General features: G+C 46.6%; 2 protein-coding genes and 1 long non-coding RNA gene across 10 annotated transcripts; 2 read left to right on the forward strand and 1 right to left on the reverse strand.

Annotated features, from left to right (window-relative positions):
• The first annotated feature begins 65 nt into the window (after positions 1 to 65).
• On the forward strand, positions 66 to 10427 carry RNF14 (ring finger protein 14). Of its 6 annotated transcripts, none has more exons than XM_054217123.1 (9): positions 66 to 190; positions 1223 to 1426; positions 1968 to 2148; positions 2695 to 2852; positions 3211 to 3738; positions 4355 to 4583; positions 5395 to 5567; positions 6160 to 6290; positions 7021 to 10427. In XM_054217123.1, exons 3-9 carry the CDS (start codon positions 1995 to 1997, stop codon positions 7076 to 7078), a joined length of 1431 nt encoding a protein of 476 aa, XP_054073098.1. In that variant the 5' UTR covers positions 66 to 190; positions 1223 to 1426; positions 1968 to 1994; the 3' UTR covers positions 7079 to 10427. The 6 variants fall into 6 exon arrangements, with proteins under 6 accessions (XP_054073098.1, XP_054073101.1, XP_054073097.1 ...); XM_054217126.1 differs by having other exon boundaries at positions 102 to 196; positions 1956 to 2148; XM_054217122.1 differs by having other exon boundaries at positions 102 to 196.
• GNPDA1 (glucosamine-6-phosphate deaminase 1) lies at positions 9973 to 14777 on the reverse strand. Of its 3 annotated transcripts, none has more exons than XM_054217130.1 (6): positions 14642 to 14777; positions 14468 to 14569; positions 13283 to 13465; positions 12465 to 12649; positions 11636 to 11810; positions 9973 to 11360 (listed from the first exon to the last, which is right to left on the reverse strand). In XM_054217130.1, the coding sequence occupies exons 1-6, from the start codon at positions 14763 to 14765 to the stop codon at positions 11263 to 11265; spliced, it is 867 nt and encodes a 288-aa protein (XP_054073105.1). In that variant the 5' UTR covers positions 14766 to 14777; the 3' UTR covers positions 9973 to 11262. The 3 variants fall into 3 exon arrangements, with proteins under 3 accessions (XP_054073105.1, XP_054073107.1, XP_054073106.1); XM_054217132.1 differs by having other exon boundaries at positions 14468 to 14540; positions 14642 to 14765; XM_054217131.1 differs by lacking the exon at positions 14468 to 14569.
• On the forward strand, positions 14057 to 18042 carry LOC128916020 (uncharacterized). The gene is made up of 3 exons (XR_008468827.1): positions 14057 to 14217; positions 14339 to 17117; positions 17698 to 18042. It is a non-coding gene; the product is annotated as an uncharacterized LOC128916020 (long non-coding RNA).
• The last annotated feature ends 4954 nt before the right edge of the window (positions 18043 to 22996 follow it).

Genomic DNA, 22996 nt, shown 5'->3' on the forward strand with positions numbered 1-22996 from the left:
GGCCGAGCTGGGGCCGGGCCCTGCGGTTGTTCCTCCCGGTCGCCGGCGGCGCTGCGGGGCCGAAGCCGGGCCGTGCCTGCGCCCGGCTGCCCTGCGCTTCCGCTCCCTTCCCTTCACCGCCTCCGTGGTGCCGTGAGGGGCCGGGCCCTGCCTCGCCGTTCCTGGCCCCGCGCTGCTCCCCGCGGCTGAGGTAACGGTGAGGCCGGGCGGAGGAGGAGCGGGCCCTACTGTGCCGCAGGCCTGGGGAGCGGCCGGTGCGGCCCGGGCCTCCCTCCGCCCCGGCGGGATGGGGGGTGAGGGGCTGCTGGTGCTGCCCGTAGCTTCAGGAGAGCTGCCGGCATGGCTTAGGTGGTGTGCTGGGGCCGGGACGGTGCTGCGAGGGCTGGAGCCCCTCTGCTGTGAGGACAGGCTGAGAGAGCTGGGGGGGTTCAGCCTGGAGAAGAGAAGGCTCCGGGGAGACCTTGGAGCCCCTTCCAGTCCCTCAAGGGGCTCCAGGAAAGCTGGGGAGGGACTCTGGATCAGGGAGGGGAGCGATGGGACGAGGGGGAACGGTTTTACACTGAAAGAGGGGAGATTCAGATATCAGGAAGAAATTCTTGGTGAGCCCCTGGCCCAGGTTGCCCAGAGAAGCTGTGGCTGCCCCATCCCTGGAGGGGTTCAAGGCCAGGTTGGACGGGGCTTGGAGCAACCTGGTGTGGTGGGAGGTGTCCCTGCCCAGGGCAGGGGGTGGCACTGGGTGGGCTTTAAGGTCCCTTTCAACCCAAACCATTCTGTGATTCTAGGAAAAGATGGGAATGGCTAAAACTGAAATAACAGTTGTACAGCTGCTTTTGTCAGGGAGCTTGACCTGAAAACTCACCTTTTCCTTTAATTTTTCCACTGCTCCCCATATATTTTTTTGGTTATGTTTCTTCTTCCCCGTGCTACTGGTTTGGAAGGGCTGCCTCTTCTTTGCTGTTCACCAGTGAATAATCTCCCTGAATAGTGTGGGGGGAAGCAGCAGGGTGAGATTTCAGCCCTTATCAGGCTCCCGATAACAGGTAACAGAACTGCAGTGTTCACAGCTTACACACATAAATAAGTTACTGCTATAAGAGCTGTAAAGAGATTATTCTGAATTACTGAGCATGTCTGGTCAAACGAAACATCAGTTACTGTTCGTAACAAAATTGGTGAGAGGACTTTAATCCCTCTGAGCATTTGTTTGTTTATTTGTCTACAGGCAGCTCAGAAGTACCGGTGCCATAACCATATGCACTTCCATGACAAAAGTCAACATTTTTCATGGCGTATATGAGGAAAATTTTATGACCTCCGGTTCTCCCAGGGGAATGATCAGGGGCTCTGCTCTGGCCCTCCTAACGTGGCTGTCCCTGGTCAGCACCAGAACCTACAGCTTTGCCGCTGCGCAGTTGTGAATAAAAAGGTAATCCATTAAATGTAGCTTTATTGCCCCAAATCTAGAACTGAAATGGTATAGGAGTGCATCTGCAAGATGCTTGTGTAGGATTTGAAGCTGCTTATTGATATCTTCAATAACTTTAGTCATAAATGTGGCTGTTTGCTTGTTTGTTTTGGAACACTGGACGAGAGATACTGTTACTAATTCCTTTTTCTTGGTTTTTTTTGGGGGTGGGGGTGGTGGTGGTGTCTGTTTTCCCTTTCAAAATTATTGAAATGTCCCTCTGTCGCTTTTGCCATTGGTGTGTTTCACTAGTTTTTCCCCCTCACAGCAGTCTTTAGCTACTAACACTTACGACAGATTGCTTTTTGACTTTTCAATGTTCTGTTAAGGTGTTTGTTTTATTTTATAAAGCTATCAATATTTTTTCAACCTGTAAAAAAATCTTAATTACATTTTACGTCATTATATATCAGATACTTGGGTTTCTAAATCTTACAGTACTATAAAATAGGTACCCCAAATAAATAATTTGAATAGTGCGTTAATTCAGTTGATCTTGCAGAGTGGTGTTACTCCACAGAAAATTTAAATGTCTTCAGAAGACAAAGAAGCTCAGGAGGATGAGCTGCTGGCTTTGGCGAGTATTTATGATGAAGATGAGTTTAAGAGAGCCGAGTCAGCCCAAGGAGGAGAAACAAGAATTTGTCTGGAGTTGCCCCAAAACTTCAAAATTTTTGTGAGTGGTGAGTTGAGATGTCTTGTTTTATCCCAAAATTAGTTTTTAACAAGCTAATTTTCTGGTACATGCTCAGATGGTTGCTGCTTTAGCGACCTGCAGAGCACTGACTGGAGAAAGCCACGACTGACCCGATACTGTGCTTGTGGTATTGGTGGGGTTTACGTCCGAATGGGTGATTTCATCCTCATAACTTCTTTAGTGACCTTTAAAATTAGAGATGAGTAATAGTATTTCTTTAGAATAATTAAGTTCTGTTGGTTTGGGTTTTGTTGTTGGTTTTTTTTTTCCCCTTGAGGGTACGTCTTTCCAGGTTCTTGGTTTGCGTAGGGTCTGATATTTCACAGTACCGGTGTTTAGTGATTTAACCATGTATGTACAACCCCATGAAATTCTACTGCACTGAGAAGTTCTGTTATTTAGGGTTGAATAAATGATTTTAAACCCAGAAATTTATCAGATGAAAAGAGACATATTGGGTGCTGTCATAAACAGTTACGGTTCATTAGTTTTCATTTTCTTGTTATTTCTCAAACTCTCTCAATTCTCTTAGATTCAGGCAATTCCACAGAAAGCCTCCAGAACAGCGGGTTTGAATACACCGTGTGCTTTCTGCCTCCCCTCGTGCTGAATTTTGAACTCCCGCCAGACTACCCCTCAACTTCCCCGCCACTCTTTACCCTCAGTGGCAAATGGCTCTCCCGGGCCCAGGTTTGCAACATAGTTTTAACGTTTTAACAGAGCTTTTGTGATCATGAGTAAGTTCATAATTTACAGTGCTCTTTTGGGTGGATGTTAATATAGTAGATGAAAGTAAAATTAAGACATAAGCAGTTACATTGCCCTTTCAGTTGGCTCTTCTTTTGTTTCCTACGTGTTTGTATTTGGTCACCATTCTGAGGAATAAAAGCTTGCATCTATGAGCATTATTTTTATATGTATTTTATGTATCTATAAAAACTCCACAATCTGAAATCTAAATAAGCATTAAGGAGGACCGTGGCAGAGGAAAACAGTAACGAGTTGTCAGAACATACTGAAATCTGTAATTGTATTTTTTTTTTTCCAGCTCAGTGCTCTTTGCAAACACTTAGACAACGTATGGGAAGAGAATCGAGGCTGTGTGGTCTTATTTGCCTGGATGCAGTTTCTGAAGGAAGAAACACTGAGTTACTTGAATATTTCCTCCCCCTATGAGCTAAAAATGTGCCATCAAGGGAGCGGGCAGAGCAGGACACCTTTGGTCCCTCTTGCTGCCGAGAAGGATTGTGGTGGTGCAGCGGGCTCTGCAGCAGCTGAAGAAGAAATCTTCGATGCAAGAGCTGTACGGGATGTGGAGTCGTTGTCGAGTCTGATTAGGGAAATCTTGGACTTTGATCAGGCTCAGAGGAGGAAGAGCTTTAACAGTAAGATGTACTTGTGCAATATCTGCTTCTGTGAGAAGCTGGGCAGTGAATGTATGTACTTCACCGAGTGCAGCCATGTGTACTGCAAAGCATGCCTGAAGGACTACTTTGAAATTCAGATCAGGGATGGGCAGGTCCATTGTCTCAACTGTCCAGAACCGAAGTGTTCTTCTGTTGCTACTCCTGGCCAGGTAATAGAAGTGTGCAAGCACTGACAGTAGAGTTGTGCTAACTTACCAATAGTTACAGAAGACAAGGTGTGGCTTTTCATGGTGAGCATTGGGAATAGACCCGGGGCAGTTTTTTCCCATACTCTGAGCCACACAGAGGCATCAGTGTTGGCAAAATGCCAAAAATTTCTTCCCTGAAAGGGTTGTCAAGCATTGGAACAGGCTGCCCAGGGAAGTGATGGAATTACCATCCCTGGAGGCATTTAAAAGCCGGGCAAACGTGGTGCTGAGGGACATGGGTTAGTGGTGGACTTGTCAGTGTTGGGTTGATGGTTGGACTTGATGATCTTAAAGGTCCCTTCCAACCTAGTTGATTCTCTACTTTGCCCACTCTATTGGTACTGGCATTTGTCAGAGACCTGAATTAATGTCCCATTGCATTTGACACCACATGCTTTTCATTTGATTATTTAACTGTTATTAAAATAGCATTCTAGGAGTAATTTCTTGACATATTGGAGAATATAAAGTGGATTCATCGCAGTTGTAGGTACTTTTTCATTGATACTGTTTTTTTGCTGAAGCTGGCAGGCTCAGAATTTCAGATGCACGTAATCTATCTTTGATCTTTGTTTAGGTTAAGGAGTTGGTTGGAGAGCAGCTGTTTGCACGCTATGACCGCCTGCTTCTGCAGTCCAGCTTGGACCTGATGGCGGATGTGGTGTATTGCCCTCGCCCGGGCTGTCAGACGCCCGTCATGCAAGAACCAGGTTGCACCATGGGCATATGTTCCTGTTGTAACTACGCTTTTTGTACTCTCTGTAAAATGACTTACCATGGGGTCTCTCCGTGCAAAGTTACTGCTGGTGAGTTGTTGTACTTCAGAAATGGATCAAGAAACCATTAAGTCTTGTGTGAAAAAGACCGAAAATTAGAAATTAGGCAAGGAAACTCATCAACGTGTGAGTTTTCTAAAAGATCAGACAGGTTCATTTGGAGTAGGTCTGTTGCTGGCAATTAAAAAGTATTCGTTTGATGACAGTCTGCAGCTCAGAAAGTCCCTAAACTGCTGATTGCCAAATTCTGAGAGACCATAACAGGGGAAGAATAATTTTATTTATGTGCCTTTTTTTTTTTTCACCCTTTCCTGCGAGTCTGCTACTTTTTGTCATCAGGGTTGATGTTGGAATCAGGCAGATGTTTCTCTATCTGTTTGGCCTCAAAATCATGTGACAAAGTTTTATTAAATGTGTGTTCAGAAAAAATATTTCCATTTTTGAGTTTGTTTTACATTGTAGATTTGTTGTAATTCCATTGTCTGGTCTCTTTTATCATGAAACAGTGCAAAACCGTTGAATTTTGAGGTAGAGGGGTTTTAATATTCTCATCTTCTTCTTAGATATTCTAATGTTTTACTTGCTTTTTAATTAACGATGTTAGTTTCCTTTGAGAGTACTTTATGCTGCTGTTCAAGGTCAGGCTGGACGGGGCTCTGAGCAACCTGATCTACTTGAAGATGTCCCTGCTCGTGGCAGGGGGTGGGACTAGATGGCCTTTAAAGGTCCCCTCCAACCCAAACTATTCTATGATTAGCTGGACTTCTTTATATATTACAAAAGTGGGGGTTTCTTTGTTTCTTTTTGGTTTTGTTTTGAGTTTTTTTGTTTTATTCCCCAGAGAAATTAATGGATTTGCGAAATGAATATTTAGAAGCAGACGAGGCAACTAAACGATTTTTGGAACAACGCTACGGCAAACGAGTGATTCAGAAAGCTCTTGAGGAGATGGAGAGTAAAGAATGGCTAGAAAAGAACTCCAAGTCTTGTCCTTGCTGTGGCACTCACATAGAGGTGAGCACGGAGGGGAAAAGCTGGAGAATCATAGGAACCCATAACAGAAACTAACATAAATTGTGGAGTCGGTTCTGTATTTAGGCTGGAACAGAGATTTATTTAAAGCCTCCAAGTTCACCAGGGAAGGTAAATTTCTAGGAAATGGTAAGAGAACTTTCCATTCCTGTCTGCGTTGTATAGAAAAGGAGGTGATGGTTCTGGAGCTCAGGGACTTGAGTAAATACAGCAGCTGGGTGTTGTTCAGCCTCCAGTACTAAAAAGATCCAGGTTGAATACGGATCCATATGAATCCCTTTGTTTTCCATGTGTTTCAGGCTGCCGCTGTTTCAAACTACAGCCAGTAAATAGAACTAGCTTCAGAAAAATACTGATTTCCATTATTGTTAGTATTATAACCAATCTACAGTTCTGTGATTCTAGTTCCTAATTCTCCTGAACAGTGAAAAAATATGAGAGTTATGATAGAGTCGGGGTAAAATGTATTCATTAGTTGATGTGGTTTTGAGGACTGTTCTCATACAGAGACAGGCCTGAAGACTGACACGGTGAGATTTTCTTACTGCTGTTTCTTGTTTCCTTCCCCTGCCAGAAACTAGATGGCTGTAACAAAATGACGTGTACTGGCTGCATGCAGTATTTCTGCTGGCTCTGCATGGGTTCTCTGTCGAGGATGAACCCATATAGACACTTCAATGATCCATCTTCCCCGTGCTTTAATAGGTCAGTATTTACAGGTATTTCTTCCAGTGCCATATGACTTGTTGTATTTTTTCTTACAGTCTCTCCCAGATTATTGTTACCTGGAAATTTGTAGCTATACAGTTTAAGACACAGTTTTCTTCTCTCAAATATTTACACTTAGAAGGACCTGACACTAACAATAAAAAAAATCAGGAGTGATTTGGGATATGGTTTTGCTTTTTAAGAACTTTTGTTTTAAAATTCTGGAGAAGTCTTCTAGGCCTGTTCCTGATGCTTTACTTGCTGCCTCTGACAGAGAGGCAGAGCCTGTAGTGAAATGTTTCCTTGCAGATGCTCAGGTATGTGATAGTGCAACACAAGGCTTTGGGCAAGAAAGCGGCTTCTAAAAAGCTGCAGTCTTGGGAGCAGGCAGGCTTGGCTGCTGGTTATATACTGCCTAAAGAGCAGGTAAGAATGGCAGCATGCTAGCTAACTTTACTATGTTTTGGATTATTAATATTTTCAGGGATTTCTTGAGACATCACGTTTGTAAGGTACTGTAAAACCTTCTGTTATGCTATAGTAGTGCAGAGCGGCTTATTTTAATAACCTGCAGTTTGAAGAGTGCAGTATGAGTGGTTTATGATACTGAAAAATATTGTGAAACTTGCTGCTTTTGGGTTTTTTTGTCACGTTTAGACTGATATTTTTTTTGGTACATATTTTACATATTTGTGCATCCTGATGTAAATTCTTGGCTGTCTTGCAGATTGTTTCAAGCCATGCATATTGATGGTGAGTTCTGGGAAGCTGAAGATGAAGACTAGTAGCTTTCTCTAGCAACAAAAGCTGGACAAGCCAGAGACAGATGCTTTCCATTTTTGTGTCAAGTTTGTTTGCTTTTCACTTCCATTATGTGATAGAAAAATGGTAACTACCTTGCACTGCAGGATACTCACACTTCAGAGGCTGTTGCCAAAACCAAAGGAGACCATTTTACCCATCCTGGGGTCAGGATCACCATTGAAGGCCCTAAATATCATATCCATTGCTGAAGACACATACAACCAGTCAGAAGTTGGACAAGTACTGGAAAAAAATGTAAACTAAGAGGTGCCCCTTTTTCAAAAGCAAACAAACAAAACTGAAGCCCTAAATCATAGAAATATTTGGGGGTCTCCTTGAGGGAGACGGACTGTTTGAGGATCTTGGTGCGTATCCGTTGTGGGTTCTAGGGTGGTGGTGTTACAGCTGTACTGCTCTTTCTGGAGCTGTTTAGCAACGCTGCTTGGACGGGGGAAGTTTTCTGATACAATACAGAAAATTTCTTCTGTATTCAGCAACTGAGCCTGTTGCTTCTATAGCATTTCCTGACCTGTTTCTCTGAAAAACAGCTCGTTGCTGTGTCAGTGGTGCTTTCTAATGATGGTAAAGTTGATTAGCCCCCTTTGTACTGGCTGTAATGCCTGGGCCTCTGCATTACTGAATGCTGTGGCAGAAAATGACCAACAGCTGTTTCGAGACATTTGAATCAGTTTGGTGACTCATCTCACTCAGTGTTGCTGTTGTCTTAACTCACATGGCCTCTCCGTATTTTGACTGAGCGTGTGGCCACTGAGAGGATGAAAAGTATCAGTCAGATATTGAAACGCATTTTGTGGATACGTAGTTGAGATTAACTTGAATTCAAGATGTTGAAAATTACCTTGTCTTCTCAGATGGTGAAGTAATTTATTTTTTACTAACTCTTCATATGAGAAATTTGATGAGTTGATATTTCCTTCTGGACTACCTTATTTCCACTGTTCTTGCACTTCAAATTATTTCAAAACCCTAAAAGCTCAGTAAGTAGTTTTGTGAGCATGAAGGTAATTACTGGAAGGAACCACTAATTTTTTAGAAGTTTTTCCACTTGCAGAAGGGTCTAAAAATTTATTTTGAAATTAAAACTGCATGTGCTGTGTTCAAAACAAAAAGCAGGGTCCAGACGGATAGCTCAGGAGCTGGAAGACTCTTTGGAAACTCAAGGTGAACACCTCTCAGTGAGTTTTGGCTGATAGTAAATAAATTTATACTCGGATATCTGGCCAAAATGAGTGCTGATCTAGTTCCTTTCACAGATGATGAAAGTCTGTACTATTGGAATGGGCAGTGATTAAAACGATGGTAAAAGCGGATGTCTTGGTTTAGGCTATAGGACAGCATGTAGGGAAAGTTTACATTGTGTATGGTTTAAATTGTATTTCCTGCACCTTTCACATGCACTAAATTCACTTTAAGACAGTAAACATAGTTGTCTCCCCGTTTGTCTTCATTATGGCATGTACATGGCAGCGCAGGTCTGTGTGTGGGTGGTAATGGCCTCTGGTACTCGTGTGCCATGGGGCTGAGGCGCTCACAGGCATCTGTGGAGTGACAGAGACCAGCCCTGGGCTTGCACAAAGCTCTCGAGCGGAGCTGGCCCAGGACCTGTTCTGCTGGTGGAAGTTTGGATGTTCACATATGCAAAGTGTCCTCATACTCAAAACCCCGTGGTTTTCCCTGGGAGATGCAAGCCCCTACTTGATGCACAGTGGCTACGGTGACACTAGTGTGGGACACTGCTGTGGATACAGCCAGTTTTTGGCTGCCATCCTCATGCTAGTTTCCACTCTGGCCGCAATTTTTTTTTAACTACAGGCAGAGTCCAAAAGCTGCCTGCTTTTGGAAGGGGCTTTCCTCCCACTAAGCTGCATATGTGGGCAGATGGGGAATGTTTGTGATGAGGACGACAAGCACGTGCTTAACCCCCATTTTCCTGCCTGGATGGAGGAGATGGTATTGAAGCTCTCAAACCTACAGGAGGCTGGGCAAGTCCCTTCCGCCAGGACAGAGGTGGCCAAGTGCAGGGCCTGGATGCCAAAGGGAACGTTGGGATGAAAAGCCATGGCAGGGGACGGCTGCCAGAGCACAAGCGTTATGGTGAAGTATTTGAAGATGTTACAATGAACTACCTCTGCTTTCAAGAACTTTGCGTGGAGAGAGGAGGAATGGTGATGTAGTCACCACCGTGTCTGAATTCTGGGCACTTGGGGACCCCTGGGCTGGAGCTCCCATATCCTGCAGTGAGGCAGAGGAGGACAGACCCTCTGAGGAGAGGACAAGGAGGTGACTACAGCTGTAGGACAATCAGCTGGTGTTGCAAAGGTGGGACAGCTAAAACCAGAACCTGTCTCCACTGACAGCAAGGCAGGCAACTCAAGTAACGTGATGCAGAGTTTCTTTCTCAGTTGTTTTTTCCTCTTGTAGATCTCCTCTCACTCGCTCCCACTCTGTGCATGTACAGAATGTTAGGTTATTTGCAGACATTTTGTGGTAAAAGGTAAGAGAACTGTGATCTCCATTTTCCTTTAAAGATCCCTTTGTGTTCTATGAAACGGCTGCTGCCTGGCAGGACAGAACAGCAGCAAGTGTTTTGTGGAAACCTGCCGGCAATTACTGGATGAGGGAGGAAGCTCTTGAGGTCGAGCACAGCAGTAGCTATTTTCTACCAAACTGCTTTCAATACAGCTTTGGTTCTAAGTGACAGAAATCTTGTGCAAATAACAGTTTTTTCCTCGTGCTTTGAAGGTTTTGTTGTTCTGTTCAAAGATGGTATTACAAGTCCCGTTCAGCCTCATAAACTGGTCCATGTTTCACTACTACAATGGGGACTGTGCACCACATACAGACAATATGACCGTTTAGAAAAAATTAAGACATTTACTGTAGGAAGTTACAGTACAGATCAACAGCTTAGAAGATTTCTGCGTAAAGAAAATAAATCCTACCCAGTTTGTCTTGCCCTTCATTGGATAGGAAGCCTAGGAATCAAGATGCAGAATTGGTGGCGTCTTGCCACTACAGGCTGTTGTCCACCTGAGGTCAGAGGGAACAGCATGTTTCTTATTTGGCATTTCCTTGTAGCAATGTAAAGCATGGGAAGGAGGGAGAGAGAACTGATGGCTCCAGGCTCCGCACTGACAGATAACAGAGTGCTGAGCAGCACAGAGAGAAGCCATTTATGCTTAATCTGAAAAAATCTACACTCCTGCAGTACATCGTAAAGCACCAGGGCACATAAAATCATACCCTGAAACTGAACATGTAAGACTTCTTGTGTGACAACAAATAAAATCTTATAGATGTGCAAACTAACCATTAACTGCATTGCATTGTTAACACAGCACTGATGAATGCTGTCTGTACCCTTGCTTTTGCCAAGATGGTCTCAAGTCCCACATCTGGCTGGAAGTGGGACTCAGCCAGGGCTTACCCAGTCAGGTCTTTAAAACCTCTTGAGGACAGAGTCTGCACAACCTCATTGGGCAACCTGCCCCACGGCTTGCCTGTCCTCTGGGGTAGGGCTTTTCCTTAGATCCAGTCTGAGCATCTTGTCTTAACTCAAGCCCCATTGTCTCTTCTCGTCTTCCTCCCACACACACTGCCCAGGAGAGCCTGGCTTCATCTTCCTGATGACCTCCTCGTAGTGGTGAAACATGCTGCCACTGGGTCATGCTGAAGCTTTCTCTTCTCCAGGCTGAACAAGCTCAGCTCCCATTTTAAATGACTGTAACGTAAGTGTTTTGTGGAGGGGGAATGACGCAAGGTACTTGTCCTAATTGCAAGGAATACATCCCAAAGCGATTACCCATTTGGTTTCTGCAGCATTGTACTTTCACATATCTTCATGCTTAAGTTTTGGGGCCTTCAGTCCTCATTACAGTTGCTTCATAGATTCAACTACTTGCTCTCCATTGACTTTGTCTTTAGAGAGTAAGTTAGTGGCAGAAGTTTGTGGAATTGCAGTATACTGGATCCCATCCTCATTTGGTTAATTAAGGCAGGTGTTTGGCATCTTTTTAATAATGAGAAGCAAGCACATAATCATTTTGCTAATTTAAGAACAAATATGAGTTTCTGCAGCAATTCCCTTTCTTCACAGCTGGTTTTCAACAGAAAAGCTGGTTCAGCACCACTCTGAACAGCGAGATTAATCGCTGTATGGCTTCTTAGACTGGCTTCTTTCTGCTTCTGTCTCCTTCATGCTGTGTAAGGGTTCCACAAGCTTGTTGTGAACCAGCATTAAACCTGATATAGAAAGTAAAAAGATGACAATAAAGCAAAATTGTCATTCATTGGTTGCTAATGAAATTAGGCATTACTAGAGTCCTTGTTCCTTTGCTCCCATGCCCACACAGTTAAGCATTCCCTTTGCACTTTTATTCTCACTGTACATGTCAGCTCATAGATTTAAGGAATGTACTCCTTTGGGAGTTGATGAAATAGAAACGTCTAAAGCAAAGCATGGCTTGTGACATTTAAAAATTAAGTACAACAGCTGCTTGGCCTGGTCGAACACTCACCTTTAAAGTATTTCACTGTCTTCACTTTGAGTTCCAGCGTGGCATCCTCATCGCACACAAACACAGTGTTGGGGTGTTGCTGGAAAGCAGACACTGTCCACATGTGGTTGACACCTTCCTCAATGGCTTTGTACAAAGCAAAGGCTTTGTGGGCTCCTGTGATAAGAATCATCACCTGGACTCAGAGACACAGAGGATGGCAGTTAGGGTTGAGAAGACGAATTCAGAGAGAGCACACACCCACACCCTGCTGAACTAAGAGCTGCCCCGGTCCCTAACAGGGACCTCCCCAGAGGCACTTCACCATATCACTATTCTGTTTACTCTGTCTTCGTTTTATTTGTCAATTCAATCATAGCCTAGTAAGTCATTGTAATCATTTCGATCCTTTGAGCTCCCCTGTTAGGCACCTATATGCTGAGACTTAACAAGATTAAATCAAGGTGTAGACTCAATTAAAAGCTATCCCATACAGTTGTCATGATCTGCTGGTGTAACATCAAGTCAACCAGTGATTCTTGCAGTTATTTCCCCAAGTGAGATTCTTAACCAAAGACATCCTCCCAAGCCTTTCTAGCTCCCTGTGGATCACAGCTGTACTGCAGGGTTACACGAACGTAAGCATTAGTAGAGCAAAAATGGAATATGGAGCAAGAGCTTTTCCAGAGTGTTGCAGGACGCAAGAGAACAGGAGGGTCAGGTATTCAGCAGCCAGTGGCAGGAAAAGCAGAAGCTGGCCTACGCCAGCAGGGTGCAATGTGGCTCCAAGACTGGATAATCTCTAGCCGCTCCAGGAAGCCCTGTCTGAAGTCACTGCTCTTCTCCTAACCTCTCTGGCATCCATGACAGTGCCTACTCCAACCGTCAAAGCCATAGTGGGGACTTTGGAGAGGTCACCATCAAAGAACCTGGCATTAGCCAATATAGTGTCCATAGCCAAGGTCTTCACGCGTGTCCTGGATACCAAACTCGATCCAGGCTCGTTGAAGGCAATGTGACCATCTGGGCCAATACCTGTGACAGAGAGGGTTTGAGAGGTAGGTCAGTGGCTGTAATGGTTACTGTAGGAAGCAGAGCCAGCAGCACTCCTATTAGAAGGACACTCAATGCTTCAGGAATAGATACAAATCTGAGAAAAACACTTGCAATTTTTCTGCTCCAGCTTAAATTTGCTTGCAGTAGGAATGATAGCAAACCCCCCCCCCCCCGAAGGCAACAAAGACTCTTCCCTAGTTGTGCTGGGACAAGAAGTAGATGTCAGAATCTTAAGGCAAGCTGATGGGAAAAGCTTGCGTTGAGCTCCTGTTGGCTCAGAGGACTCTGACTACTCCTAGCAGTTTCCTGTTAGCACTGGCATCCGTAATACATTTTGTATTTGGTACAATTCTAGCCCTGCCTGCCTCTCCTCCTAATCGTTTCCTGAACAATTCCCTTACTGGATTCAAATACTTAAAACTGGGGGAGCGGTACATTGGAAGACAAGGCTGCCAGCACACGAGTGCCCAGGGCAATGGAGTATGGGGTGACTTTCACTGCAAATCCACTGCACTGAAAATGAACTCTCCTGACAATAAATGAGACAGCTGGTGGAGGAAAGGCAGTGCTTCCTGCCAGTGTTGAGAGACCAATAGTCCTTCAGGTTTTCACCTCCAACAAAGAGTTCAATTCCTCCAGCTGCTTTGATTTTATCCTCAAACGCGTTGCACTCTGCCTGTAGATCAGGTGCATTTCCATCCAAAATGTGAACATTTTCTGGCGAGATGTCAATATGCTTAAAGAAGTTATTCCACATGAAGGAATGGTAACTTTCTGGGTGATCCCTCGGGAGACCTGGTAACAGAGCATGCACAGGAGTAAGACCAACTGAAAGAATATCACCCCTAACATAAACCACCTCTAGGCCCTTGCAGTGCCTTTGGTAAAGCACTACTTTCTCTGTCTGTCATTTGTGACTCCCTCAACTTTCATGAGTCATTTTTATTTCCCCAAATAGCAAAATAAAAATCACAATAGCTCCCATAAGGCATGTGCTCATATTAACATGCGATGGATATTCCAGAAAAGCAGGCAAACGCTACGCCTCAACTGTTACTACCTCTTCAGCATTCCTACCAGTTTGTATTAGCAAGAACAATTAAAAAACTGTGCAGAAACTTGGGGAATAACTTACTGTGTGATTTATTTCCCCCTTGAATGCTATAAACCCACACTGGACTGCCTATTCCCTAATGCTGCTTGATAAGGATTGTTCACAGAAAAACTTCTTGGCCAGACCAAGATTCGCATTAGCAAATATTTAGCCTGTATGTTTTCACCTTTGGAGCTTTAGGCTTGACCGCTAATCTCTCTGTACTCTGTCTTCTGAGGAGGCTATTTCATCACAGCTTCATAAATGAAATTGTCCTCTGTTATCTTAACAGGGGTGCACGTTAGCTGCCGAAGGGCATCACATCAGTCCTTGTGAGAGACCTGGAGCTAAAGTGACCTTTATAATCCCAGAGCAAAGGTGCTAGTTAATATCGCACAGTATTTCGGCTTGCCATAAGAAGAGGGATCCTTAGCTGGCCAATAGCCAAGTACAGGTACAATACAGCAGTGTGTGTAATACCAGGCAACACCCAATACCCTTAAACATGTCTTATATAGGTTTTCAAATTGTCCCCGTTAACAAATTTTATCCTTCCTACCATGAATCTTTTGCAGGTGGGATTTTCTCCCCACATTAGTGAGACAGTGGGGCTGCAGGACCGGGGGCCCACCAGCCTCCGTGACCGGACTGTGCCGATGGACAATACACGGCCACACCAGCAACGAGAGCCCAACAGCACTCACCCACGTACTCGTCCATGTTGAAGGTTTTCACGTACTTGAAGGAGAGGTCCCCGTTCCGGCAGTACTCCACCAGCTTCTTGTAGCAGCCCAGCGGCGTGCTGCCTGCGGGGGAGCCGCCGCCTCAGGCCAGGCCAGGCCGGGTCCCCCCGGCCCCCTCCCGGCCCCGGTACCCACCTGTGGGCAGCCCCAGCGTGAAAAACCGCCCGGGACCAGGCCCGAAGTGGACGATGCGGTTGCGGATGTACTTGGCGGCCCACTCGCTGGCCTGCGCGTACGTCTCCAGGATGACGAGCTTCATGGCGGGGGCCGAGCTGAAGGGAGCGCCGCTACGCCGCCATCTTACCGCCGCCCCGATCACCTACCTACCTGCCCGTCCGCCCGCCGCCGCTTCCCGCCCCGGGAGCCCCTCAGCCGCCCGGGCCGGCCTCCGCGCCCGCCCCGCCGGTGGGCGGTGAGCGCCGGGCCCGGCCCCTCACGGCGAGAGGAGGTGTCCCGGCCCCGCCATGCCCGGTCCCGCCGGGATCGCAGGTCACCCTTTAGGGTTAGAATGCAAATAAGCGGTTAATTGCACCCAGTAACGAAGTGGTTGGGCTGCTAACAGCCGTTCGCATAATCGAAGGACCGTTGTCCCTAAATCAGGGTTCTTCAAGCCAGCGTGCAAAAACACAACCCACACGCTGAGTCGAGGGATTTGTCTTTATTTCGGTTCTGCAGAACGGGCGTTTGACCGCAGCCAGCGGCTCTGACGGACCGACAGCTGCAGAGGCGAGACACAGCCCGTGGGTGAGCTACAGCCCCCATCATACATACCCACTCCAGTTAATGCTTTAAACGTTTGCGGGTGACCCCCTTAATTAGCGTGCTCATTATTTACGAGAGGATGTGCGTTTTGGTATGATAATCTCCTCGGGCTCCTCTCAGACACACTCTTATCTCAGCTCCATTCCACAGACGATATGTCTGTCTTGTCATCCTGCACCCAGACCAGGCACTGGGAGCACCTTGTTCGCCCTCAGTAACCTCTCCGGACGGTAATCCTTCAACAATTCCGTTTCTTTGATCTAAGTTTCGGTTAATTTGTTTCTACATCTGGTCCAGGTGGATATGCAAGGACATAATTAAGTTTAATTGTTCCTACATCTAGACCAGGTGCAAAAGGCCCAATTAAGTTTTAATTTCAGGAGTTCAGATGAAGTTCAATCAAAGTTCTATTACGATTTTATACAAAGCGCTTATGTAACTTTGTAACCATATTCTTTTGACATCAGTTGTGAACACTGGAAATGTGCTTTATGCTTTTTGGGAACCAGCATTTTCCTCAAATGTGTTAAAAAGACCATTAGATCTTTAAATGTACTTATTCCTTCATGCTGCTGCTGGGGTGTCCCTGACTTGGCCCCTCGGCTGCTCTGGGCATCTGGCCATGACCCACCATCCCCAGAGTGAAGCCATCAGCCATGCCTGGGCAGGAACCAACAGCTCTCGCACTTGAAGTGTTCCATAGGGACCCGCTTCAGGGCACGTTGGGGTTGTTTGTGGGCTTCAGCTGCAGGGACAAGGAACAGACCGTGACCTGCGGATGTTTGTGCTGCTCCCAACAGCAGTGGTATCCCCAGAAAGACCCTTCTGCTCTTGCTCTGGCTGCCTTCAAGCTGTGATGGAAACGTGCCCAACCTCTCCTTGCAAAGTCTTTGTTCGTTGTTGAGATGCAAAGCTCTTACTTCAAAGTTAGACAGCTTTTTACTTCTATTAGAAGAAAGAATAATACACAAATTGCTCTGCTAGGATCCAGCTTGTGCAGTTCCTTCTTATTTTAATAATTTAAATGACCTGGCTAGACTGAGTGCTCCTGATACTACCTCATCACGGATGCTGAGAAGCCCTGGCTTGGTTTGCATTTGGGTGGGGAATGATGGGTGTGACGGGCCGTAGCCAGACTGCTGTGGTCAGACACAGGAAGAATTTTAGGCCACAGAAACTGAGTAAATTGAAAGCGCCATGTGTTTCCATCAGCAGTGGTTAGCCAGCAGGCAGGAAAGTATTTCGGTGGCTGTAGTGCTGGGTGAAGAGCTGACAGCAGCGGCATCCTCGTCTCTCCTGCAGCACAAGGCACCCTGGGCTTTGGCTCTGTGAAATGGCTTTTACACTTTTCCTGTCGGGGTCATATCGGTGTGATAGACCCATCGGTGCTGTGGACAATGGCAGAAATTACAGCGTCGGTGGGTTCATAAGCACAGGACGGAGGTGCTGAGCCTCCACTGGGATGGAGGGGCAGCGGGGACCTGGCTGAGGTCTGAACAGTCCCCGTCCTGGGGCCGCTTCAGTCTATTCCCCAGGTACTGTCGGCATGAAGGGAATCTGGTGAGTGTACCTCCTGACCTGCACACTGACGTGGGAGTCGTGGTGAAGAACACATCACTGTTACTGCAGCACACCTGCAGCTTCTGGTGTGCAAAGCCAAAACTACTGCAGGGCTCGGGTGAGAGAGTGCACCACACCAGCACCTCCATTCTGCAGATAACCCACATCGGATTGCTCAGCGTTACCATGGAAACACGGCAAGAGCTCGGGGGTTTTCTGAAAAGCAAATACTGGAAGCACAGACTGCATAGGAATTGATTGCAAGAGACACTGTGGGCTTCCCACAACGGTGAGCTGTAGGGCAACAGCCGTGTCCCTCCCTGGGGTGACTTGTGGGCTGTTGGCTTTGTCTGCCATCAGAGTGGCCTGTGGACAGCCATCACCTCATCCCCTGCCGCCTGCCTTGCCTGCTCTACTGCACTTTTCCGTATGGAGAGCTGCTGCATTTGAGGATCAGCCTTACAGAACCTACCACGCTGCTCGCACTGCCCCAGCGTCAGGATGGATTTGGTTTAAATTCAAATGCTGTGGGTCTCTGTTGCTTGCAGAAGGTCTGGCTCTCACTTTAATCTCCTGTGCAAGTGGCTTTGGCAGACACGGTGCACAAAGACGTAGGAGGCAGCCGGCAGCTCCCTGTAAAAGCAAAACATGTTTTGATGGGAGGAAAAAACTACAACGGTGCAAGAGAGCTGGGCACATGCATCTGCTGCCACAGCTGCCCCGTTCTGCCCACATCCCGTGTATCTGCATACTTTATGCAGTCTTACGTTACTTAGGAATTGCTCCAGGGCTGGGTTATATGGGTGACTAGAATGCAGGGTATTTTTAGGTATGATAATTTATGCATGTTATTGTTTCTTCGTTTACAGCTAGCTGTTCAAATGTTGAAGAACTTCCTGGTATCTGAACAGGCTGATTTTCCTTTCTTGCAAAGCCAGCAGATGGAAGGAAACAAACACTTCTCTGCAGAAGAAGCTGAAGTTTAACCACAGCATTCTAACAAACACAGCATTTTCTTTTTCTCTGTGTTGAAGAGATTAGAGCCAACAGCGCCCAGAGACCAGGGCTTTCACTACCGGGAACTGCTTGGGAGCACTGGGATTTTTTTCCTAAAAATAGCAACAATTAAAAAATTATCTGCATAAAGGACTCTCTCTCCAAATCCTGTAATTAAAGAGTTTTTTTAATATCCACCATCTGTCACCTCTTCCTGCTCCAGCATGTTCCACTTACCTTCTCACGCCTATTTGTAAGAAAAGGAGAAACAAGATTCCACGTTGGAGAGATCTGAAGGGGAGCTGCTCTTTTCTGCAAGCCCCGCTCACTGCTTAGCTCTCCCAGCAGCACCCAAATCCCAGTTAGGAGTTTGTTGGGGTGTCACAGCAAGCTGACGCGCTCGGGCAATGCATGAACAGGCAGCTCCAGAGAGCACGCATGCCAGCCCCTTCCCGTTTTTGCAGATGAGGCTCCCATGGGAAAGCTGGCAGAGCTTCACTCTCTCCTCACCGGAGTTAAAAACTGCTAGGCTATGCAGTAAGGGGGGATTTAATCTGGATAGCAAGATTAAATTAACCATTGGTTAATCGTGATTTCTCCGGTAAGCTGAAGAAATAATGGAGTGACAAAGATCACTGGTGAAATCAGTGAGCTAGGACTCCAAAAATCAGGCTCAGACAGAATTGGCTACACTAGATTAAGGTAATTTGGAGCTCAGCTGTCTGCCTTGCCCCACTCTCAGTCAGCACAAACTTGGCTTCATCATGCAATATCTGAACCTCAGTTCTGCTGCTGAATTTCAGAAGAAGAGAAGTCCTGTTGGGAGTGTCTTCCACCGCAGTGCTGCTGCTATCTTCGTTCCCCTTCGTTACAATACCTGCGGCTTATTGGGGCATAATTTTGTGCACCAGTAAACAAGGCACTGCTTACGAAGAGCTCAGCCTGGGCTGTAAGAGCGTGTGTGGTTGTGCTCGCTGTGTAGGTCCTCCTCGTTACGGCAGACCTGACCTGATCAAGCGGCTTTTGTTGTTACAACAGGCAGTCATGGAAAATTGCAGCTGCGTGCGTGTTCAAAGCTGCGTACAGTGATCCACGCCTGCATCTGCCGTGCCAGGGAACCTGCTGTCTGCCGAAGCTGGCCAAGGTGTGGTGCAGCGTGTTTGGCCAAGGGCTGTCCTGGGGCCCCCAAGTGCTTTTAGAGGCTGTGTCAGAGCGTGTTTGACCGGGCAGCATAAAGGCAGGCACGTCCAGAGGTGTGAAGCCATGCTGCCTGTGAAACAGCTGGGGTTCATGCTTGCATAGACCGGTCATCACCAATTCGGTTTCTCTGAAGAGGCAGCAAAACCAGAACGACCCAACGAGGCCCTGAGCTGCTGCAGATACATCAGTAACATGGTTTTAAACCAACTTGAGATAAGAATAATACTGTACTCTGTCAATAAAGCTTTGAACTGGCAAAAAGCTAAAAGATGATTCAAATACAACATGGTAGTGAGTACAAAATATTAAGAAACTGAGGAGCATCGAGGTATATCGTGGTGTCTCAAAGCAAAGATAACTTCCTATCAGTAGATTGCTAGAAACAATTGACAACCATATCAAAGTTAACATAAGAGAGACCCATCTCCTGTTTCTTGCCCTTCCTTTACATTTTCACGGCTGCAGACATCTTTCATGATGTTTTGGGGAGGAACATCTGTTAGGCAGTATTTATTAATCCTTAACAAATCTCTTCAGCCTAATTATACAACTATAATTCAGGATGTTATTCCACAGTGTGAAAACAAGACTTGACACGTATGTATATTCAAACCCTGTGATTCCATTTCTTGCATATCGAGTATGTATGCCTCTAGGGGCACAGGAATACTCCTCACTTTATTATTTATAATTGATGACAAAAAGTTTTTTCAGTAAGAATGTAAATGTACCGACAACCAGTGAACACTACAAACAGCTACTGGGACGGAGGGAACCAAGCGGACGGCAACAGCTCAGCTCCCAGCCATGCTGAAGCACTCAGGTTTTTGTGGGCAGCACGGTGAAGTTTCTGTTGATACCAGCAGCCTTTGGATCAGAGTTGTCATAAAGTTTCTGTCTTTCTTGAGCCCAGCATTGCAAATGGGCGCATAATCCAGCCTTTTAATGAACACTGTCACTTTTTCTTAACCCACCAGTTGCAGCCTGCTTGCATGTGATTAAGCTATTAAACTGGAGAGCTTCAGAGGTACAATCTGACCCATTAGCTCATGTGAACATTTTTTCTTTGCTTCTTTCTTAATTGTGTCATTTATCACTAAAAGATTAGAAGAACGATCTAGTTTAAATGTCCTGCTTATTTCTTATTAGTCTAGCTTTAAAATGCTCTGCCTTTGAGGTTTATTATTTAGCTTTTAAGGTTCAATATTTATTACAAAGTGTAGATTAAAAGCATTCCCTTTATTGCTCAGTCCTACACAATAATTAAAGGAACACTTGCACAGCACTAGGATTTCAGAAGACTCACAGTACTGCAATTCTGTAATACTTTCAATTACTTTCAAATACTTTCACAGTGCATCCCGTGTGGAAGTCACTAAAAAGCAATGACTTCAATCTTCAGAACGTCTCTTGGGAGAAAAGACATTTTGCACTAGAGGAAAAGTCAAAAAACAGAGAGGCGTGAAGTGATTTGCCTAAAACCATGTGGGAAATTAAAGCAGAACCAGTCATGCACTGTAACCACAGCATCATCTTTCTACAGAGCTTCCCCACCTAAGAAAATAAAATACATACACAGAAAGCAGCTGGAAGAAATTGCCATTGCCCCTCCTGATTAGTCTTGCTCAGACTAGATGGCTAATTAGCTTCCAGCTGTCCCCAAAACGGCTTCGACACAAACTGTTTCACCATTTCTTCAGGATACTTTGCAGCATCTTTTCTGAGGACGCGTACAGGTTGCTTCTTATTTTAGTCTCTACGATGTCCAAGTCAATCAGTGTACAGCTAATTACCACTGGCTATAGCCTTATTTAGGGATATAATCCCACATCAATGGTAAGTAAATCCATGCATGTCATCAGCACAGCTTCTTACTGCAGAGAGATTCTTAGTGCAAATTGTGAATCTTGTGGAAAGGTGAAACCAGAGAGTCTGTCAGTGCCTGCAGCTCTCATTCCAGCTCCTTCAAAGGTATCTCTGTTGCAAGAAACCTGCATTCTCCTTGTGGCTCCAGCATTTCTCAGGAGCCACTCTTTGAGGTTACGCCTGGCTAAAATCCTTTACAATTCCTGCCTCTCATTCAATGTGAGGACTGTGATGTTCATTCATCTCGCTAAGACATCAGTGAACTATCTACTCCTGCAAAGGCAAAATGCAGAAAAAAAAATAAATCCAACCTGATGATGGTACTGAATAATGAGCATTAAGGCATGTATTTATGACTGAGTATGCAGTTCAAAACCATGTCCTCAGTTTTAAATGCTTGCGACTCTGAATTTGCGGCTTGGAATCCCAGCGGGGCTGATTCAGCCTTCCTCATCCTAAAGCTGATATATTTAAGTCTCATCAACCTTAGGGATTGATGTGGGTAGTTTTGTACAAGCCTGACTATAGCTGAACTGTGCATGTAGAAAATAAAGGTTACACAAGCTGGGAAGTCTCTTAACCAATGTAACATTCAAGGCAAAAACTCTCTGAATAATCAAACTTCTGTCTCTGCATGGTTTCCTACGCATGCTTCTTTTGGAATGAGATTTTGAATCTGCAACGCCATCTGCGTTGTGTGGATATGAAAGATCTGATGGCGCTTTCGGAGGAGTTGGCCAACATCTCATGTTTGCTTCAGCTGCAGTGCAGCACGTTGCAGGCCTCTTCTCTGCCTGCTGGGAATGGTGGTGCAGGCACGTATTGGCATAACGATGTGGTGTTGGTGACAGGGATAGCTGATGGGTGTATATCGTAGAATCATATCATAGAATCCTAGAATGGTTTGGGTTGGAAGGGACCTTAAAGCTCATCCAGTGCCACCCCCTGCCCTGGGCAGGGACACCTCCCACCACACCAGGTTGCTCCAAGCCCCATCCAACCTGGCCTTGAACACCTCCAGGGATGGGGCAGCCACAGCTCCACTGGGCTCCAGCCCCCTGATCATCTTCGTGGCCTGCTGTGGACCTGCTCCAACAGGTCCATGTCCTTCTTATGTTGGGGGCCCAAGAGCTGGACGCAGCACTGCAGGAGGGTCTCCCCAGAGTGGAGCAGCGGGGCAGTTGACACACAAGAGGGAAGGGATGCCATCCAGAGGGACCTGGACAGTCTCGAGAAGTGGGCCTGTGCAAACGTCATGGGGTTCAACAAGGGCAAGTGCAAGGTCCTGCACATGGGTCGGGCCAACCCCAAGCACAAATCCAGGCTGGGCAGAGAATGGCTGGAGAGCAGCCCTGAGAAGAAGGACTTGCAGGTGCTGGTGGATGAGAAGCCCCACATGAGCCAGCAACATGCGCTGGCAGCCCAGAAACCCCCCCGCAGCCTGGGCTGCATCCCCAGCAGCGTGGGCAGCAGGGCGAGGGGGGGATTCTGCCCCTCTGCCCCGCTCTGGGGAGACCCCCCTGCAGTGCTGCCTCCAGCTCTGGGGCACCAACAGCAGAAGGACACGATGCTGTTCGAGCGGGGCCAGAGGAGGCCTCGGAGATGCTGGGAGGGCTGGAGCCCCTCTGCTGTGAGGACAGGCTGAGAGAGTTGGGGGGGTTCAGCCTGGAGAAGAGAAGGCTCCGGGGAGACCTTGGAGCCCCTTCCAGTCCCTCAAGGGGCTCCAGGAAAGCTGGGCAGGGACTCTGGATCAGGGAGGGGAGCCATAGGAGGAGGGGGAACGGTTTTACACTGAAAGAGGGGAGATTCAGATCTGTGAGGGCAGTGATCCCCTGGCCCAGGTTGCCCAGAGAAGCTGTGGCTGCCCCATCCCTGGAGGTGTTCAAGGTCAGGTTGGACGGGGCTTGGAGCAACCTGGTGTCGTGGGAGGTGTCCCTGCCCAGGGCAGGGGGTGGCACTGGGTGAGCTTTAAATTTCCTTCCCACCCAAACCATTCCATCGTTCCATGGTTCTGTGACCGCTCCCCTGAGTGCTGCCCCGCCCGGGCGGCCCCGACTGCCGGCAGGACGCGGCCCCGGGCGGGCGGGGCGGGAGGCGGGCGCGACC

This window comes from Rissa tridactyla, chromosome 11, assembly GCF_028500815.1.
Source record: "Rissa tridactyla isolate bRisTri1 chromosome 11, bRisTri1.patW.cur.20221130, whole genome shotgun sequence".
Classification (NCBI taxonomy): domain Eukaryota; kingdom Metazoa; phylum Chordata; class Aves; order Charadriiformes; family Laridae; genus Rissa; species Rissa tridactyla.

Excerpts from the sequence above, each read along its gene's own strand:
- RNF14 (XM_054217123.1), top strand. The coding sequence starts at position 1,995 with ATGTCTTCAGAAGACAAAGAAGCTCAGGAGGATGAGCTGCTGGCTTTG. Across the intron at positions 4,584-5,394 it reads TCCGTGCAAAGTTACTGCTG|AGAAATTAATGGATTTGCGA; the intron begins GTGAGTTGTTGT and ends TTTATTCCCCAG. Across the intron at positions 5,568-6,159 it reads GCTGTGGCACTCACATAGAG|AAACTAGATGGCTGTAACAA; the intron begins GTGAGCACGGAG and ends TTCCCCTGCCAG.
- GNPDA1 (XM_054217130.1), bottom strand. The coding sequence starts at position 14,765 with ATGAAGCTCGTCATCCTGGAGACGTACGCGCAGGCCAGCGAGTGGGCC. Across the intron at positions 13,466-14,467 it reads CAACATGGACGAGTACGTGG|GTCTCCCGAGGGATCACCCA; the intron begins GTGAGTGCTGTT and ends CTCTGTTACCAG. Across the intron at positions 12,650-13,282 it reads AATTGAACTCTTTGTTGGAG|GTATTGGCCCAGATGGTCAC; the intron begins GTGAAAACCTGA and ends TCTCTGTCACAG.